Source organism: Trachurus trachurus (assembly GCF_905171665.1).
Source record: "Trachurus trachurus genome assembly, chromosome: 5".
Taxonomy (NCBI): domain Eukaryota; kingdom Metazoa; phylum Chordata; class Actinopteri; order Carangiformes; family Carangidae; genus Trachurus; species Trachurus trachurus.
Genome location: NC_139896.1, coordinates 33,003,744 through 33,026,021, shown reverse-complemented (window position 1 = coordinate 33,026,021; position 22,278 = coordinate 33,003,744). Strand labels below are relative to the sequence as shown.

Here is a 22,278-nt window from a genome sequence, read left to right as displayed (position 1 = left end):
TGCTTTTCATTTGAGCGTGTAGGAATGTGACTGTCCGCTGGAAAACACGCGTGGCTTTGAATTCCCTTACAGACAAACCCCGACAACAGGCTGTAAAGAGCTAGAAAAATCACCTTAGAAATTGTAATGGGATTCTGAGTTGACAGATGAACCTGTATCGACTCCCCACCCCACCTCTTTTTTTTTTCTCTGAGCCATGAGGCCTCTGCAGCCTTTACACGTTGTCAGGTTAGATTTAAAAGAATAAATCTCTGCAACTATTTTCTCCACCATTTTCTGTCTTTTATTATAGAGAAAAAAAATACATGTTCTGACCATTTTTCGTTTTACATAAAACCACACACATTTTTACAATATAATTTCACTTATGTCTTTATTCTTTAATATTAATTTCACGATATATGATAACGACTTTGAGATATACATTCCATCTTTTTGAAACCACAATAACACACTACACATACGGTTTTTATAACATTTCCACAGGACCCATTGGATTGCACAGAATGAAAAATGTCTTTATGCACATTTTCCTTTTTAATGATCGATCTCTTGTTTCTTTTTTTTATTTGGATTTTTTTTCTTAGATTTTCAGACATCGAATTTCAGAGACAGAAGTCTTAAAAATTAGTATGGTAACAGGCCATGTATTTTTAAACGCAATGAAAAGAATTGAGTGTGCAGGATTTCAATTTGGGGGTCCCCCATCTATAGCTGAAACCTGGGCCAGGCTGAGGGGCTTGGATGTTCAGTATTGGGACGAATGTTTTTTGTTATTGCCGATTGAAAGGTCGATAAAATGAATATCAAATAAGGGGAAGGCGGGGGGCTTACACTTTCACGCAGAAGAATCAACTTTCTTTTTTTTTTACTTATTAGATTTCCACTTTCCAGTTTCATTTATGTTTTGTGTGTCTGAAATATCATACATTCAATGCATAGTTTGTATAGCTGCTGTGTACTATGGTGACATTTTGCATTTCCGTGTTTTAGACTGCTCATGGGGAAGGTCCACTTTTCCTTAACGAAACTGCGCTATTCTTGAAATATCCCTATACGCATCCACGTTATTGTTTCTACTGCTGGTTATTGCCTTTAGTGTTACTTTGTCACTGCTTTTTTTTTTAAATCTGTATTCACTGCCCGTTATAATCGTATTGCAAATTACCTAGAAGAGAAAATGACATTTCTTTTCACATGAAATTATCTTGATCATCGCTAAATCACATTAGGCTGTCGAGTGTCCGCCCATCACAAACTCGAGCGTTACATGAAGTGAAGTCTCGTGTGGAGAAGCACCACAAGAGCGACAAAGAGACGAACTGCCCTTTTTGCAATTTTGTTTTAAGGTCAAATATTGTAAACGTTCACTCCACTGGAAAATATGTATATGTACTTCTGTTCGCATATTTATACAACATGTATTGTCCATATAGTGTGTTGTTGATGCATTACAGTAGATACCTTCACTGCCACTGGCTCTAGCCTATCTCTCTCTCTCTTCGTGTGTGTGCGTGTATCTGTGTATGTGCGCGCGCGTTTTGTTCTGAACTGATGCAAGACTGTATGAGTGCGTAAATGTCCGCGTGCGCGCTCTTTACGCATGGATTAAGCAGAGGGGGGGCTGCGTTTGCGGGGGAAGTCGTGTGTTTAATCAATTTATATATTTTTTTTCACTAAATGGGGGATTTGCAGTTAACATCTAGTTCCAGCGGTGGCTTTGCATCTACTCTTGTATGTTATATTTGTAAGCCTCTATGAGCCCCTCCGTGGAGTGGATGAAACCAGATATGCTGCATATACCTCCAATTACAAAGATGGCGACATCAAAGAAAACCTGGTGCCATAGCAGCTTTCTCCATAAAAGCCTGAGGTGGAAGAGACTGGGAAGCAGAAAGCAAAGGCCTGCACCCGTCAGGCTGCCGGTGAGACCCATGAGGAGGGCGAAATGTGGCACATAGATCGCCATGAGCAAGGTGAACACAACAAGGGTACATCGGAGAGCGAGTCCCCAGGACTTTAGGCGTCCATCGCCCCCGTAGCAATCTGGAAAGTACGCGCGTCCCCCGTCCTGGAAAAAGCTTTTCTCTAGTACCTCTACGGCGGCGAAAAACGGCAGCGGATACGACAGCAAAGCTTTGGCCACGAGGAAGAGGTTGACGACAGCTCTGATGGTTGAGGGCAGGTTGTCTGTGATGACCTCCTTGGTTTCGTCGGCCCAGGTCAAGTAGGCCACCAGGGCGAACAGGCCTTTGAGGATGCAGGCAGCGATGTGAGTCCAGTTCATCATGCAGTGGAACTCGCTGGGTTTGGACATGTTCCCCTCCAGGGACGGCAGGAAGATCTGCGAGGTGTAGCTGAACACGATAATCCCAATGGAGATGGGGAACTTCTTGACATCGATGTAAAACTTGACCTTCTCCCAGGCCCAGTCCCTGGCTCTGGAGAGGCAGTACGCTATCACCAGGACGTTTATGACAAAGTGGGCGAGCGTGCACAGCAAGCTGAACTTGGAGACGGCTTTCAGGTTCTTGAGGAAGGCGCAGGGGAGGAGGGCGGCGGTGGCGATGATGGCCCACGACTTCTGGGATATCGGCATGTTGGGGAAGCTGTTGTACATGAGATTACCGCTGACCACCACGTACAGGATGCAAGTCATCACCAGCTCTATGATCTGGGCTACATTCACGACGTGGCCACCTAAAGAAGGGAATCTGGGCGCGCAGCAGGCGTTGGCAATGTCCACATAGGAGTCCCTCACACGGACGAGCTGCCCGTCTTCGTTCTCCTCGTACAGACAGGCAATGAGGATTTTCCCCGTGTAACAGCACACTACGGCGGCGAAAATAATGAGAAAGAGTCCGAGGTATCCTCCGTGCAGGATGGCGTAGGGCAGCCCGAGAACGAACATCCCCTGAAAACATGAAGAGTGAGGGAAAGACACATTGTGAAAGAGAGTATGTTATTTGGTTATAAAGTGTTAATTGATTTAAAGTTGTGAACAATAAGTAGCCTATAATAATCTAAGTTTTTATTCAGGTTGGTGTGATGTAGCTGTGACTTCAGTCGGCCTGACTCTTCTCTTCAATGGATGTTACTCCCGTTCTTTTTTCTTTCTTTTTTTTCATGTTGTGGGTTTTCCACTTCGCTTTGAGCGCATCAGCCCGCCTCTGACGTCACCGCGAGCTGGAGGAGACACGCTGTGACGTCATGGTGACCGCGGCCGTGATAAGGCACAGAGGGACTGTGTCTAGGGATTTTTTTTTTTTTTTTTTGACGCATAGCCTACGCACAGATGGAGTAGATCCTCGCACCTTCATCGCCGCATATCTGGGCAAAACAGCTGCGCACACACACACCTGACTCTTTGTGTTGAATAGCCTATATAATCTATTTTATCTGCGACTTGTAACACATGTAGATGTAATTCGTTACATCTAATAATACCATCCTACTAACATTTATTTAAGTTTAATTTAATTTATTTTTTGTCCATTTCGATTGATGGAATTTAACTGCCTAATTAACTTTGCAGGTTTATTGTTTGAATAATTCTCAATAGCCTACTCCAACAAGCTTCTTTTTTTTCTTTTCTTTTTTGTCAACTCAAAGGACACAATATGATTGTTCTTTATCCTTATTTATTCATTTATTTATTATGCCTGTAAGAGAGAGGCAGTTATGAGGGACGTGGGGCTGTGCATCGCTATTCAGACAATGAATGAGGTGGTGGGTAGAGGGGGGGTCATGGAACCAACTACCACCCCCTTTTCAGTGCATCGTAATGCCCTGTCTGTTCTGTTCTGTGATCTCTGCATGTATAAAAATGCATGAAAATGTGACATTAAAAATTAGTGTGATGTGCAACGAGGCTTCAATATCCCAATCCCATAATTAGTCTGAATAATTTACCAGTCGTGTATATATAAATACATATAGGCTATATGCATTTCTTACCATTATTAAAACTAACTTGACAAAGTTGTTTTGAATATTTTAATTCGCTGGTGTGTGTGTGTGTATATCTGGAATTTCACAGCTGCTCCAGAGGCGGCTCAGCCAATTAGAACCGAGCACCGGAACCGCCCGTTTATAATCCGAGAAGTGCGTCTTTACCTGGATCGCGTTCGTGACGTTCCATCCCGCCTCCCAAGCGGTGATTCTCGGTCTGGCTTCAGACAGCTCGTTCGGCGAAGCTCCGTCCTTTGAGGCTGAGTGCGGCGGACCGGTGCCGTCCCTCTGGTAGTGGCTGTCCCCATCCAGCCCACCTCCGTCTCCGCTCCCCTCTCCCCCCATCTCGTCGGACGACATTATGTCCATCTGCATGCCTTGCCGGTGGTCGTAGTCCAGGTCATCGCAGGCGGCAAAGCCCAGACCCTCCTCGTCGGTGGCGGCCTGGAACCCCATCCTGGCGAACATCCCGCTCACCTTCGCCTGGGATTTGTTGGACACAGTCGTGGCTGCATTTGACAGTTTATTAGAAAGCTTGCTTCTGATTAACGTCGCCATTTTTTCTTTTGCTCCTCTTCCGACTCTAAACGGTCTGCAGCGTAATTAGTGTTCTTCTCCTTCAGTCACAAAAAAAAATTGAGGCTACTTTGGGTTGCAGCTCTTGATTCTCTGCATGAGATAAAGCCACGAGGGAAAAAGCGCAAGTTTCGTTGCAAGACACCGGCGGTTTTCAGTTGCTATCTCCACTTCTGGTTCAGTGTGCGCCTGCTGCTCTTGATTATCCACAGGTTCATGTCACCTTCAGACGTCGCTGCTCCGTTTCTGCATCTTGGCACTGCGCTCTGATGCTCGACGAGTAGCGCACCTCTCCACTCCTATTCAGAGGCAGTTCAGCGGCGTGCGTAAAAGCTTTACGCACGACAAAGGGCCAGACACTGGTTCCTGTAAGGCCTATAATATCGTTTTATTTGGGTTATAAGGTGGCAGGCAGCGTTTCCAGGAGTTGGTTGTCGGTTTTCAGGTGCCTTTACTGATGCCAATGCGGTACCGTGCAGCCCGGGGGGTGGGGGGGTGGGGGGAGAGGCAAGGGAGGAGACACGTGTCCTCATCAGCCTGCCAATGCAAAGCACGTCTCCAGCCCTCCCAGTGCCCCACCAGGAGAAAACGGGAGAGATTTGCTGCATTTCTAGGGGAGGTGCTTGCAGTACCCCACCATCCTTTTCCAAACCCACAATCTATAATATCTCATCCGAACATCCAATGACATTCCGGGGGCCTCAGATCTTGCATAACTTTACGCCTATAAAAGGAGGCTGGAATTCGCCGAAAAATCCAAACTCTTTGGACCAGATTAATAACAAACAAAAGTAGGATTCGTTTTTTTTTTTTTTTTAAACAAGTTTTGCCATTTTGAAAAGGAGAAGAGGACCGCGAGCATCAAAAAATAGTAACCCAAATTATTTGGGATTATGGACTTTAAAAAGAAACGATTTTGGTTTGTGCATTTTGTTTTTGCTAAATTATGGTAAGATTTAGAGATGGAGCCCGAATAGAGGCTATTGTTTGCCGACTTTTGTACAATATAGTCTCTTCTTAAAAAAAAAAAAATGTAATCTGTAACAAATTTTGATCTACATTTCTTCCACCGGCTCTGTTTACAGACTGAAGTCATTCACGATGCTCGATCATTCATTCACTCATCCCTTCATTCAGTGAGTGTGTCTGTGAAGATGACAAGCTTGAGCCATGACGCCGTTTCCGTTAAGAAAAATACAGTATGGCCTACTGTGTGTATATATATGATACAAATAGATGTTCATTAAAAAAAATAAGCCAGCCACTTTATAAAGATAATACATAACTCGTGCGAAAGTATGACAAATACATTGTTTATTCTTTGGAAGAATACTCGGTCTTTTCTAACTAACCAAAATTTATATAAAGACCTGCTTCACAAAAACTAAACAAGTAGCCTACAAGAAAAACCACATGGTCCAACATGCGTTTATTGCCCACACCCACATTGTATTCGGCTTTTTGACTCAGTTATGTAAAAAAAAAAAAAATCATAGTAGCCCAAGCTTTAATTGCAGTGACACATTTTTTTTCACGAAGCGATTTTAGGAACCCAGGCCCAAAGTGCTGTAAACACTTTGTTGATACTGCCTTGTCAGTAGCGTTTTGTATCCAGCACGTTCCCCGTTTCCCCAGGCTGCAGTATCACTTCATCAGCATGACACAGAGCCGCGCGGCCCTGCTCTCCTCACTGAAACAGCCTGTGCCAACATACAGCGTTCAGACAACTGGAACACAGACTTACACACCCAGGCTCTCTGCAACGGAGGGGGGGAAACAAAACAAAACAAAACGTTTCCTATTATCATCATCTCTCAACCCGGTTAGTCTAATAGGATTGATTGTAACCTGATAAGAGCAGTGGATGACAGAGGAGTAAAGTGTCATCTACTGATCATAACATGGTGTCATGTCTGTTTTCCCTCAGATTATCAGTCTGATCAGTGGGAGAGGCCTGCTGCTAATCTGTGTCACAGATTCAAAGGGGGGGGCGGCAACGCCACAAACACACCTGTCTAGACTTTGAATAAAATATTATATATAAAAAAGACTTTTAAAAGAAGAATAGTTAACCCCTGCTGTGCCGAACAAAGATTCGGTACAAGAGTTCATCCTTCAGTGCGGTCTAGGCAGAAAATGAGAAATGATTCACTCTCTGTAATTGATTTTTCCTTTCCCCCTTTTTTTTTTAAAAGGATTTGATCTTAAAGCTGAATTCAGATTATGATGCAGTGATTTCAGGTTTAGCTGGAGCGCACAGGCCGAGCTGTGCCTGGGCCTGCGCATCTCTGATAGATAGATCTCCACGGCTGCATTTGAATAATAAAATACGACTATGGCACATAAATCGCCCACTCTGACAGCAGCACCCCCTGCTTCGTGCGTCTTGTGTGTGTGTCTGTCTGTGTTTTTTTTTTTTTTTTTTAATGTTCGGTTGTGGGAACGAAAATGGCTGCTTTCTCCCGCCCTGAATGAAAGAGTTAATGACAGAGGCTGTTATCAACGGGCTGCAGCCCTCCTCTGATCCCCGCGCTGCGCTGTCTGATGGAGTCTGCAGCAAGATGAAAAGAGCAGCCCTGACACCACCAGCCAGCAGGTTACACAGGCTGGAGACCCCCGAACCACCCGCTCCACACATCATCATAACAACAACAACAATAAGAATGAGAAGAAGCGTGTAAAAGATTTTGTTGATCATAAACATGTATCCAGACTGCAGGATTTAGGCCTGACTGTGATCATATGAGGAATCCCACACGCGGCATTGTGCACAAGGACCACACATACATCCTCCTGAAAAGGCCTATTCCCGTTGATTAGTCAGAGAAAGGCGTGTTATACATGACTGGTGAGAGTTGAGTTGAGATGACTTTATTTAGGGCAATTCTGTTTCTACAGTTGACCATTGCACCACATTCATTTACACGAGCATATAGGAGGAAAGTGCGAGACAGTGCAAATTAAGATCAGGTAAGATAAAAAGTACAATAAGTAGGACAATGCATACATAAATAGGGCAATATACATAAAAACACATTGTCAACAACTACTTGTACTAACACACCACAGCTTCAAGCCAGCTCAGCATTCAACAATTTAATGGCAGAAGGCACAAAAGACCTAGAATAGCGATTGGTCTTCCTGAGAGGCTGCATAAAACGCCGAGAGCAACACGTTTGGAGATTTCAGTGGCAACAAACTACCGTTTCCATTGTTTCCATATTCGCACTAAATCAGCTGCTTATTAATTGAAGGACTCATTTCCAACAATTGAGCTCAGTGGGGGCTGTGTCTCTTTTATCTGCAAAAAGAGGCAAAGTGATTTTGGGCAGTTTATCACCTGTCCCGATGATCATGTGCGTGTGTGTGAGAGAGAGGGGGGCGGTGGGTGGTACCATGTCCCAGGAGGGTCCTCATCTGTGTCGATACAGATATGACCAATCAAAGCTCTTTATCTGCGTCTGGCTTTTACTCTCTCCATGTTCGACCAAGCATAAAAAAAAGGCAAGTGAAGATCATCAGAATCCAAAATGGCTTTGTGATCCTCACATTCATTTCCTCCTGTAACCCCCCACCCCCACCCCACTCCCTCCACACTATTTCCCCCCTTCAGCTCTCCCTTTTCACATTACACACTTGGGTGAGCTGGCACAAGGTTCTCCGCCCCAACGTAACGCCCCCCCACCACCACCGCCTCCCCTCCACCAACGCCAACGCCAGCCCAACCCCCCATCTTTTTTCCACAAATTGCAAAAATAAAAGCCTAATTTCCGTGATTATGGGGAGGGGTGCGCGCCCGTGTGTCTGTTTGGGGCTGTCATAAGCACTCACTCTGACAAGACTGGAGAGAAAGTGCGAGTGCAAACTATAACCATAAAGATATTGTAAGAAATTCACTTAAAAAAAAATTGTATCTCGTCAAAGTTGTGTATTACATCATTATGATGAACCGCATTTTTTTTTTTTTAGTTTCCATGGCATCGTTGACTGCAATTATGCAGGTCTGCAACGCTTGTCACTGTGGCTATCATTACCTCGTCCATTAAATGTTTTCAGTGAGAGACGTTAATGATGATGTGAGGGTGTGTGTGTGTGTCTCTGTGTGTGTTGCATGACGCACGACCCAGATTGAGTCAAGATAAGACAGTGTGAGGTTCAAACTCACCAGCAGCTCAACACACCTCATCATGTCTGACTGAGTATAGGCTACATAGAGAAAACAAGATGCATCCACACAGTCGTTTTAAGCCTGGTCTGTCTGTCTGCTGTTTCTATCTGCCCACCCAACTCTCCTCCATTTACAAGGGCGACAGTGAAAAGACTCTCCGGGCTCTCTGGGGACCGCGGAGGAGGGAAATTAGTCCACATCAGGCTAATCAGAGGACCTCAGAGTCCATTAACATTTGCATCACAATCGCAGGTAGCGCTCTGCCTTATGGACTAGTTATGTCTCTGCGCTCGACACTACATTGTGCAAATGGATTTTTTTTTCTAACAAAATATTTTCAGAGCCCGCGACGATGGTTTCAGAACCATGGACAGCGTGTGTGGGTGTTTTAAAGGGACAATCCAGACACGTCTATCATTATTTTCACCAGCCATTTCGTTTTCTGTTGCCTTTGAAGGTTCTTTCATTGGAAACAGCATTTTGGCCAATAAACTTTAAGCTTTCAGTCAAATATCGTGGCCTTCACTGACGGATGGAGTCGTTCAGTTGCTACTTTTTTAGATGATTTGACTGATTTGTGTTCCAGTCATTTGTGGCAAGTAAAGTCAGCATCGACAGAACAGTCAGGTGTCCCCTGAAGCAGGAAATCGAAAAGCCAAAGTTAGAGCTTTTGATATGATGTGATGACACATCTATGGCACAGAGGGACTGAGGCTTTGGGTTCACGGGGTTGAAACGGTGAGATGTCTTATCAATGTGACTGAGTTCAACTTAGTTTAAATTCCAGAATGATTTTCTTTCTTTCTTTTTTTACATGACACCATCAACGCAAGAATAGGCTCATTAAGAATATTTTGCGACAATCACCCAAGTTCAGACCTACAGTCGTGATTCCTGGCGTGCGCGAGAATAACCAACAGCTCACTGTATAGCCTAAGTATTACCATACAATCAAATAAAGTCCAGTTTAGAGCTGAACACAGGGCATATTTGCTGAAAATAGCCTGTGACAGCCGCACAGACCATCGTATTTATCTCCCACTGTTTGTCCTCCCCTCAGCCTGCAGCCATCAGACGATCACAGCCGCCGCCCACTTTCACGGAGAAACATCCAGGTGGCCCACAGTGGTAAACCACTAAGAGCCTTTTCATTACTCCTAATGCGCCTGTTTAATGGCTTATTATGGGCTCCCGCGAGACTTCCTCAGAGAGGGGCTGGTATTAGTACTGCATGATGGCTTCTGTCTGAGAGCAGTGATAAATAGCACCAGGGATTCTTCTTATCTATCTATCTATCTATCTATCTATCTATCTATCTATCTATCTATCTATCTATCTATCTATCTATCTATCTATCTATCTATCTATCACAGTTACATTGTACTACTTAATATACATTTCTATCAGGATGAATGATTTTATGTAATTCTTTGTATAAATGCTGCAATTATGTTGTATAATTGTAGGAAGAATAATCCTCATCTGAAGACTAATGGGGATCCAAAGGATACAATACAGTGATCTGGAGCCTACCATACAGTAGGTAGGTTCTCTCCCCGTGTGTGTTTTTATCTAAAACGCTCCCCAGACACGGTTTCTCTGTTAACCCACGCTGACTCGGTTCTCTCCATCAACCTTTTGACGTCCTTTTCCCGGGTTCACTCTCCTGCTGCGACACATTAACATTGTAATTGCCTTTTTTTGAGCACAATAAACTGAGCCAGTCCGTGGGGACCTGCATGGCCCCGGGCTGGCACAAAGCTATGCCATCGATTTTTCACTCTCTGTCAAAAAAAAAGAAAAGAAAAAAAAGTCAGCCATCAACAGCAATGCATGTGTTCCTGTTATGTTGCAGTTCTGCAGATGATGTAGGGTATCTGGTGTCCATCTGACAACTGCCTCAGGCCACATGGAGTAAAATAAATTGTGGAATAAAAGCAAATTATAATTTAAACGGCCAATTAATGACTCAAAACAAAATTTAGCCTCAGCGAATTAGGCAAAAAAAAGAAAAAAGAGTTGCTGTTATTGTATCATCAGACATAACATGTAGGTGATTGAGCAGAGGACATGTCTTCTGTATTGATCAAATCTTAAGGCCATAGGAAATCATTGCACCTAATCTACTGGTGAGAACTCTTCTAGTGGTGTATGTATGTGGTTGTGTGTCTATAAAACACATCTTTAGTGGTGTATGTGTGTGGTTTGTGCTGTGTGCCTGTGTTTGCATAATGTAAAAAGGTGTAATGTTAAGTGTGTGACTGTTGGGTGTGTGTGTGTGTGTGTGTGTGTGTGTGGTCTTGTCACCCAGAGCAAAGTCAATACAGGAGCAGACCTCAGCAGCTGGTTAACTGATGTGTAATAGTTTTGTTCTCATTAAAGTTTTATGTCACGAGAGCAGAGAAACATCTTGTCGTCTCTCAGAAGATTTCCCACGCTTTGACTCACGCTGCACTTTGACTGAGAGCTGAAGGGTTCACAGTGTTTGGTCCTGGAGCACTTGACACATGGCGACTGGGAGTGTGTCACCAGGACAACCTGCCTGATGGGCTCAGTTTGTGTTTCTGTTATCACACGTGCTTTCAACCCATATATCACCCAGATGTTACACAAATTTAGATGGTTTCTGTTGATTTTCCTCATTAATCTTTAAGTAGAGAAGTTACCCTTTCATTTGGCATTTACTAGTACTATGTTGCCCTACAAAGGCAAAGTGCAGTATCTGCATTTTTTCAAAAAAAGAATTGACCAATCAAAAGTGTGGCATATTATATTCTCTTCAATCTGGTAGAATGTGATATTGGTACTGCTAAAATTTCCAGAGTTATTGGGCTTTTTATTTTGCTGTCCATCCTAGAAAGCACTGTGAAACCAAGGCAAAGTGCAGTATCTGCAAAGAGTACTGTACTCCCTACATTCTAGAATTTGGTATTCAATTGGAGTAAAACCAAGCCAAGGTGCAGTATCTGCACCAAAACCAAGGCAAAAGTGCAGTATCTGCCATAAAACGGTCAAAATTGATCACAAAATATGCCATAAAACATTTAAAATTGGTCAGAAACCATCTTTATCTAATCAATTATAGACTTGGTAGTTATTCATAATTTGATGCTTAAACCTGACAATGAAAAACACAAAAAGCTGTTTTTCTCAGTTTGGCATTTTTACAGATACTGCACTTTGCCTTTGTAGGGCAGTATAAACATTTACTACATTTTCAGTGTGAAATATTGACCCTTTTTTTTACTCGACAGTTGTGGATGCTTTCAGTCACTTTTCAAATAAGACTTTCCACACAATTTCACAAAATATTATACATCATGAAATTACACATTTTAAAAAGTAAAATTATAGAAATGCAACTCACCATAAAATATTAAACTGCTGCATCCACATGAAAATATACCTATTATAACTCATAACACTCTTAATGGTGCATTTGCAAAAACACATAGAAACCATCATTTATCTCTCACTGACACTAATGACAAAAGTGTATTTTGTAAGGATACAACTTATACTTACTTCAGTCTGAAAACAGAGATGTGTTCAAGGTGGGGAAGTGAATATCTCAACTTGTCTCACAGGTTGATACTTATGTTCAGGTGCCTAAATGTGTATATGGACCATTATTAAAATGTTGCTTAATCAGTCATAACAGCAACTCTTTAGCTGGACAAAAAATAGCAATGTGTTAATTTCAGCAAAAAAAAATCTTTCCTATCTTTCTCTGTGTAATCTCTCTGAGTTGCTTATTCAGTAGCATTCATGTTTCTTAAATACATTTAATTTGACTAACAAGTGATTTCCTTTCACTGGCATAAATTTGTCATTTCTTTTAACAAGATGCTGAATCAAAAGATGAGATGAAACAAATATAGCCTGGTATTACAGGGAATCCCTGTTTAAAATTAGCATTGGTGCATTGTTTATTCTAACGCCTGCATGTGTTTTTATTAGTATAACCCATCTATTTCCTCCCTCTACCCAGTCTGAATGATTCATTGAATTGCACATCTTGTTTGCAATTGACTACATTCACAACCTGCTGAAAGCTTTTTGTTCTGTCCCTGTGATGTCGGTGCGCCTTCAAACGGCTTTGATTTAATTGAAACTCACACAGCGCTCGTGGAGAGTGCTCGGAGCTTAATAAAGGCAACCGCTGGCCATGTTGCACACAGGTTTATGAATAAAAACCATGTGTGCTTTTGAAAATAGGTTTTTCCCTCCATGTCTTCCCATCCCCCAACAGTCGAACCAGTGCAGCCACTCTGGGGCTGTCATTAACTGCTATTGTCAGCAGCACAATCAAGAGCAGGGGGGGTAAAAAATACTCTAGCACTTATCATGAGCTCAGCCACATGAAAAAAAACACACAAAAAAATGCACAACACACTCACACCAGGAGAATGGATGTTACTATTGATTTCTGGGCTGATGTGCGAGACATTGCGCAAATACAGAGGCCTGGGTACAAAAGGTGTTTTTGTCTTTGAAGAGCTATAATCGTTCTGCAACACCAGACCAATGACTGGCTCTATATTTAGACAGAAGGTCAATAAAGCTATGGTTCAGACCGAAATGCTGCATCGCTGCAATCTTCAGTTTGATTCGAGCCACTCCTCACACTTCTTATGAAGCCCACTGCATCCGAAACAATAGATAGCAAAGTAATATGAGGAAACCGCAACAACACGTGTAAAGAGACTGGAATAACACCGTGTAGCAACAGGTGCAGGCTACCAGACCTGTGCCATCATGGTCGCAATATTAAACAGCAGTTGGGCATATTGGTTTGATTGTAACAGTCATGTCATAATAATAAACATACAGTTAAAGTTAGGGAAGGATGATGGTTAGAAGAAACAAGGTTGGCTAACAGGTTCCTCACAAGGAAGACTAAGATGTCATCTGTGTAACAACAAATCCACCCACCCCTCCTACCAATATATATATATTTTTTATCTTTAGTGTATCTTAAAAGGATAGTTCACCCAAAATTCAAATTGCACTCTCACCCTCATGTGGACTAAGGGCTGGGAGAAGTTTCAGAGTTATCCGTGGCTTCTCTGAGTTACAGGGGGTCTCAGCGTAGCAGTGCATGTCCATATAACGGTTGCAAATGGATACCACTTTTCTTCGTAACAAAAAGACACACCAAAAAACATCCAAATACCTCCATCTCGTGAGATTTGGATGGACCAGGAAGAGGAGCTTCCGCTGCAAACAAGCTTGAAATATAGACTTATTTAATTTTTTTCGGAACAATTTCGCATTTCGGGGCTTCAATACAAGACGGACATTATATACGAGCACTATGGAGGTATTTGGATGTTTTTTGGTGTGTCTTTTTGTTACAAAGAAAAGTGGTATCCATTTGCAACCGTTATATGGACATGCACTGCTATGCCGAGACCCCCTGTAACTCAGAGAAGCCACGGAGGACTCTGAAACTTCTCCCAGCCCATGAGGTTGAGTAGATAATGAGTGAAATTTCAATTTTGAGTGAACTATCCCTTTAAGTCTTCAATTGTATTAAAAAAAAAAAAATACACCATTCAACTGCCAAAATTACTCATTTACAAACTAAATGCAAAATAGCCCCCAAGATGGCTCCTGTTTTAACATTTACCAAAAATAATGCAGCACCCAGATGTTTGAAAGAACACAGATGTTGCCGTAATAATCCAGCAAATGTATGGTCTTGGTATTTTTTAGTTACTTACTGTTAAACAAAAACATAACAATGACCTGACAAACTCCCACAGCATGAAATATGACCCTACAACTCCATCACCATCACTGCTGTTAATTACTTAACCTCTTACCATTATGAAAAGGTGTATATGACCTTTAAAGCACTCTTCTGAGATGTGGAAGATCCAGCCCCGAATATCTGAAAACACGTGACTTTGTGTGTGTGTGTGTGTGTGTGTGTGTGTGTGTGTGTGTGTGTGTGTGTGTGTGTGTGTGTGTGTGTGTGTGTGTGTGTGTGTGTGTGTGTGTGTGTGTGTGTGTGTTTTCTGCCAGGTCAGCTTGCCCTCTGCAGCTGTGCATGTGTTCCTCAGTGTTGCGCGTAAACAGTACAAGAGGGAGATGAGAAAGCAATCAGGGGTGAATTGTAGACACACTGGGAGAGAGCCTGAGGCCCGGTGTCAAGAGGAGTGAGAGAAGTTGAGTATATTGACAGGTTTGTATGAGATGTGTTGGACGCTGCCCTCGGGGACGCTGCTCACTATAGCACAAGTCAGGCACAAACCAATAGGCAACATTAACCTCTAGTCCGTCAGTGACAGTGTATGAAGATATGTTCATGAGAAAAACAGGCACAAGACATTGATCAGGTCTGACTAACAACAACTGAACAAAACACTTCCAGGCCCAGACCTCCCACACCTCTGAGCTTTAGTGGGATCAGTGGGGTCAACTTAATTTTATTACTGTAATTCAGAATTCCTGTTGAGTGAAGATTTTAAAAGGTATAAATGTTGTAGATTCAATGGACATACTATGAAATATTTAGCCAAAACAATATTGTTGAAAGAGGTCAAAGAAATAAAGTGGGTATAGGGATATTTATTGTGCTCCATAAGTTTGGGTTCAAGTTAAAAGCATAAGCATCAATCCTATAAGACATAGTACACTCCAAGTAAGACACTGGAGGGAATCAGTTCATTCTCTTTCATCTATTTAACAGTTGCTAGTTTGAAGACCAGTTTCATGTCTTTTCTCACAAGCACCTGAATGCATCAACATCTATACAACAGGTTCCAGCAGTTATCAAGCAGTACCTAGTGTTGTTACCATGACATAGTAACATAATTGTTTACTGTGGTCGATAGCATAACTGGTATTGGTATGCATACCACAACAATGGCTGTTAGTAAACTGATGGTGTATTGAAGAAAATGGTGGCTATAAATTTAATGTGTGCGAATGTTCAAAAAAACATACAACAACAACAGAACAAAACAGTCCCAGCATTAAAATTATATTATCTCATTGTATTTATTATATCATTTTACTTCCACATGCAGTGTAATGAGTGTCAGTTATGTGTTGATGTTTTGGGCATGTTACACAGTTTTTCAGTTTTTAAGAATAGATAAATAGACCCAGGTTTGAAGAATTCATTTCAATGGTCAAATCCTCCTTTATTCATTATCTATATGAGCTCTGGAAAGTATTAGCCTACCCATCACCCACTCATTTCATCCTATCTTGGGCATTCCCATGAAAACGACTAAATATTCCTCTGGTCATATCTGCACTAACAGAAGTCAAGCTATCAGATCACACCTCTCCCTAATTCAATCTTGAATGTAGCTTATCACGTTTCCACCGTGATCTGAAATGTTTCTCACCCTTAGGTGGGCGAGATAACATCTCTATTGTGCGCTTCTGTTAAGTTGAGATAAACAGCAAACAATATTAAACAGCCTCCTATCAGCGCCTCACCCCTCCTCTCTCCTCACACAGTCCGCTTCTCACTGGCAATGCTGCCTTATTGCATTTTCATATCGCAGCTCTTTGTTATTCTCCTGTAAGGTGTAGTGGTATGTCCCAGCGGTGTGTATCTCCTCCCAGTTGCTGTGTGTTTTGGCCTCTCCTTTGTTTTTATATAAGCCATGTTAGCACTAGCAGTGTGGTGTGTGGGGATGGAAATGTGTTGGTCAGTTTGAAATAGCCTACTGTATTTCAACATCCACTTGACACTTTGGACAGACATTCGTGGTCCCCAGAGGATGTTTCCTCATGACTTTGGTGACTTAGCTGCTCTTATTCTTATCATATTGATGTGCACCAGGATGAAACCGCTATGCGAACAGAACTACTCCTTTATCATATTAGTTTTGGAGCTACAAGATGTAGTTTATTTTCGCTGCTAATTGGTCATTGTTAGCATGTTTACACTTAAAGTTTAAATGGTGAATATGGTGATATGGGGAATATTAGACCCATAAGCATGTTACCATTGTCATTGTGAGCGTGTTATAGAGTTGAAGCTAGCATTTACTTTAACACACTACTACACACTATTAACATACCCCCATTGGCTACTCCATTATTGTGTTAGTTTTGGAGAAAAATAAATGGCAAATGCACCAAAATAATGAATTAATGAAGAAATCAGTCAGGAGATTAATCAACAATGAAAGTAATGGTTAGTTGTAGGCTACACCTCTCCTAGCTCTAGTTTTATTATTCTCTTGGTGTCCTCATCTAGGCCTACATTTCTGCCTCATGTGTCCTTTACTGTCCCTCCTTTCCACATGTTTCCATTGTCTCCTTCCTATCTCCTCTTACCTCCGTCCATCCTCCCATTCACCCATCCTCTCCGTGCTCCCGTTTACCCCTTTCTTTCCCTCTTTCCTCTTCCTCAAACGTTCTCATCTTCCTCTGCCCTCCCTTGCTGTGTCCTCTCCCCCTCGGCTCTGTTGTGATCATACCTCCACCCAGGCACCTGACTGCAGATAATCACCCGAGAAGAAAGAAAGAGAAGAAGGAAAAAAAAAAAGCTCAGTTTTTATCTACAGCCACAGCTGCAATTTATTGTAGGGCGGTGAATGAGGGGGAGAGATTAATAGCACCACCCTCTGACTCTCTCCTTCTCCTCTCCCCCCCCCTTTCCTCTACTTTCTGTCAGTGCTGCCTCGTACAGCTGCTGTTTGAAGAGTGAAAAGACCCATCTCACTTTGAATGCCCCATTTTGAATCCACTGAACAGCAGCATTAAATGACGGCTGTTCTGATGATCATATTACAGATGATGTTGCACCCTGGATTTTATAGGCCCAAGAAGTGTCTCCCCCTTTTAATTTATACAAGACTTAGTGTTGACAATGGCTCAAATCATATAATATAGCGACAAAAAAATGAACTTGTTTGTGTTTACAGTCACTTTAGGGGATGGTGACAGAAGTGAGTTGCTATTAAAAAGAGCCATTTAATTTTGCAATTATAAAAAGAACATTTTTGACCCTGAGGCAGCGCAGCTCAGTCGCAGCGTGATGTAAATAGATGGGAGCAGTGGTTTGCAGCGCTCCGCGTAAATGTCACACCAGTAGGTAGAACAACAACACTTTTCCTTGGACCAGGATTAGGACTAAAGTCACTCCATGTCCTTATTATTGAGCTGGTATTACTTCAATATCACCCAATTACATTTTTTACTTAAGAAGGTTTGTTGTTTTAATTTAGGGGAGACTGGGGACAGTTGCAACAAGGGACGGTTGCAACAAGCCTTATTTCTCCAATCAGAAACATGCTAGTGTGATGACACTCACACTGCACATTCACAGTCAGACCCTCTACCCACCAAGAATAGAGAAGACATATTCGGCATCTGCTCCTGCTTGTACTGAGACAAAGTTGTTTAGAGGTATGAAAGTAGCTTTTTTCTTGAGCTGTATTTTTGTCATACTGTCCAGACCTTTTGTATGAATTAATCCAAACCTACCTAGTTTAAATCACTGGTTTGTTGACTATTAAATGACATGGTCAGCGTGTGTCAGTGTCTGTCTAGCTAGTACATGATGTTTTGTCATGGCTGATGGTTGCAACAACTGCCATTTGAATATGAAAGCACATATGTAAACGCAAATGTATAAAATGAAACATTTTTAGCTTAAAATAGGCACAATGTATCTATTTTATTCCTCATGATGAACAGAACAGCCAATTATATTAAACCGAGACTAATGCTAAAGATTTTAAAATAATTCCCCAGATAACTTCCTATAATGAAATATGCAATTTATAACCTATAGCCTATTGTATCTTGTTCCATGGGACAAAGGTAGCCACATATATTTTCCTATGAAAATTGGAGAAAAGTTAATTTATTTGATGTCATCCAGTGAATAAATCATCCAAACGTAGAGTATGTGTTTGATAAAAGTTTTTTTGTATTGCAAATAGTTCCATTCTTCTTGTCTCACACTGAGCTATTGAGTTTCATTACCACTGTTAACCTCTGCACATTGACTCAAGGCCTATGTTCTATGTTAAACAAAACTCCAACTGTTCTCTGATAAAATTTACTAAATAACTAAATAATACTATAGTATTATTGTGAGACAATGCATATTTTAGGAATACTTTGCTTATTGGGACAAAACCAAAAGTTGATTAGTGAAATTTAATGTATATTTAAAGCAGAAGTAAGCGATCCGGTGGTTTTGGCTAACTTTCTGTCAGCCGCTGGAGTTAGCAGTCCCCGCCCTCGTCCCTACGTCACCACATTCACGCGCATCCCTTGGCTGCACAGAGAGGACCGCCCCTTTATGCCGTTCTCTCTCCTTATTGGATAAAGGATGTAGGATACAAGGAAAGTTTTCTCCTCGGCTTACAGCAGAGCAGAGTGACTGACAGACCTGTGTTTCAGACCAAACACTCTAAGTGATTGCTGTCGGAAGATATAACTATTTAAGACTTATATTAACACAAACATTCCGCTTACTTCTGCTTTTAATATGTTGCAACCGTCCCTTATCCGTGTTGCAACTGTCCCCACGTTTGGGGTCAGTTGCAAAGTCTGGATTCTTCCATTCAAATGAATATTGTGATTGATGTGTCATATGTAACCAGCTTTAAATGGCATGACTAATTAGCTGACACATGTATGTTTAATCTATAAAAGTTTGATGAGCCTAGTCCAAATAGTCTCTGAGTAACTGAGAAAAATTGTTGCAACTGTCCCCAGTCTCCCCTACTTTTGGTAAAATGGCACCAGGCTGATTCAATATACTTTTGGGTGCAATAATTTACTTTACCTGATCTTTAGGCCGCGTCTTATTTATGTCATGAGTTTCAGTTACGAGGAAGAGCTGTGACTCTGTTACAATGTCTTTCAACTTCCTGTCAACACATTTGATAGCAACTCTATCCTGCAACTGCTACAATATTCACGGTTGCATTCATATGCATGGTCAGCATGTGTTGGTTTTGCTTTTTATTCTGTGTTTACCATATCACATGAATGGTGTGAGTGCACCCACTCAGAAGTGTGCTAATATAATATCATCATCAAAAACAGAGAGTGGCAGATGAGACCTGTTTGATCAGTTGGCGACACTCCCCAGATTTCCATGACCTGGACTTTTTGTTGTTTAATGAGGAAGTTTAAAGCAGATATCAGCTTCACGGCCGTTTCGGCTAATGCTGCGTTCAAGGCAGGCTTTTGAAACCGTAAGTTACAGCTTCAAGTCACAACTACGACTTGGTAGCGTTCCAGGTAACCCGTAGCTCGTGTTTTTACCATCCTGTTGTCTGTGAAAGTTCCCTATAACGGCCACTCGTAACTTCCGACCCGTGAACTCGTACCAGATCGAACTGGTATGACTTCACAGGAAGGAAAAACACAAAGTACGAGTTTCTTTGAACGCACCATGAGTTAGCAGCCCCCGCCCTTGTCAGGCATCAATTGGTCCTCGTGCTACGTCACCACATTCACGCGCATCCCTTGGCTGCACACACAGCCCTTCATGCCGTTCTCTCTCCTCATTGGATAACACTTGTATCCCACAAGGAAAATTTTCTCCTCGGGTTACAGCAGAGCAGAGTGACGGAGAGACTCGTGTTTAGGCTGAAATACTTCATGTAAGTGATTGCTGACGGAAAATAGGACTATTTAGGACTTATATTAACAAAAACATTCCACTGATATCTGCTTTAACATCATAGCTCTTGATACTTTAACCGTAGACACAGAGCTTCTACAATACAGTGCAGGTAGTCAACACAGATTTAACTTTTTTTGCTGGATTTCATTGCAGCTATAGCTGTAACTGTAACCTGAATGTTGCACAGAAAAATGGGCAGTGTAGTGGGTTAGGGTTAGGCCTACAGCTCATACTTACCCCAAGGGACCACAGGAGGTGTATCTTTCCATGCGGAAGTTTATATCTACCATATATTCAAGCATGAATAATCTTTTCATGCATAAATACAAGCGGTTTGCCATGATTTCAGATGGTTATAAATCATGCATCACAGTGCAGCAGATACCTCGACATCTTTCCTCTCAGAGAATCACAGTCAGAGTTTGATGTAATCACAGAACATGCAATCACTGTGTGGACAGTGGAGCTCCTCATGTCCGCAGCCAACAACAGATGAGTCACTGATGTGAACTGATTACACAACTGTGGTGATTTTCTTCTGCTCCCGACTGAGGAGGAGTATGTGTCTGAGGGCAGCATTCCCTCTCAGAGGAATCAGCCTTTCAGTTTGCCTCCCACTTTAAATATGGCGAGACTAAACAGTGACATTTTACAAAATAGGCTACTTTCCAAGTGTGCAAAGCCAGGTGTGGATTGGTCACAGTAATAAAAAAGTGAACAAACCTTCAAGTCTTGGACATGTTTTTCTTTTTTTATATGAAACTGACATCCAGGCATTTTAGGTTGTTAAATGTGTCTATTTTCTTGCAGCCAATCTCATACTCTTTTTGTGGACATGTGTGTGCATAGCTATTGTCGAATTTCCATTTCTTAATTGTAACCTTTTAAAATAATTTCAAATGTTGTAGAGCACACAATGATTTTAACTGAATTACAAACTGATCTGTGCAGGTAATAAAAAATTCCATTTTAGTGGAAAAGATGTGTAGTAATTTAAATATAAAAACACACATTTCCCCCCCAACGGCATCATATATTGAATGTCTCAAAATAGACTAAATAAACATAATCTAAAGAAACTTTTTAGAAATGATTATGTTTTGGAGGTTTTTGGGATTTGTTGCCTGTAGGCAACATTGTACCATAATGGTGCATAAGTGAAAGTGTACCATTGTGAAACAACCCATTGAAATGAATGACTCAAAGAGTCTAAGCATATTTCTTTGAAGAATAATTTTACAGTAAATTCTATCTTATACTGTTCTACAAATACAAGTCTCTGTAAACTTTCACCTCCACTGGCCTCATCCTCATCCCAATTCTCACTCTAATCTTCCTCATCATCATCATAATAACCTGAAATTTACATTACTGCAACCAAAATCAAATTTATTGTAAGGATTAAAACAAAATTATGATGAATGATATGTTTTTGAACATTATATTTACACCTAAACACACACAACCATAATCTCATGCTGCAATGTTGATTCCATAATGGTTCACTGTTGCCTCAAGGCAACATTGCAATTTTCTATAATGGTACGTTGTTGCCTTCAGGCAACAGGTACATTTTAACAAGTTTCCATTATTAATAAGCAAATAAATTGCATGGAACTTTTAAAAGTAAAACTTTACTAATCTGTTAGTGTAAATATTTTTTTCCAGACGAAAAAGGGCCAGGAAGTAATGTTTTCAGACCGTTTTAGTGGAGCAAAATGGAAGACCTATTTGACCCATTGGTTCTCTATGGTCTTCTCTCTCTTTTTAAAGTATTACAGCATTAAAAGGGATGCATTGTGGAGATGTGACAGGCCAAAAATTGGTATGTTGCCTGAGGGCAACACGGTACCATAGAGGGTTAAAAAAAAATGCATCTCAGGTTGAAAGAAGACACATTCCACCTGAGAGTTGACACAGTGTCAGAGATGATCTCAGTGTATCTCATCGTCTCAAACGG

The 22,278-nt window shown here is 41.6% G+C and overlaps 1 protein-coding gene across 1 annotated transcript; it reads right to left on the bottom strand.

The window, feature by feature from the left end:
• Positions 1–1,726: 1,726 nt before the first annotated feature.
• Positions 1,727–4,509, bottom strand: slc32a1 (solute carrier family 32 member 1; the record flags this gene model as incomplete). Its single annotated transcript, XM_083971010.1, has 2 exons — positions 1,727–2,914; positions 4,117–4,509. The coding sequence occupies 2 exons, from the start codon at positions 4,507–4,509 to the stop codon at positions 1,727–1,729; spliced, it is 1,581 nt and encodes a 526-aa protein (XP_083827136.1).
• Between the last annotated feature and the right edge of the window lie 17,769 nt (positions 4,510–22,278).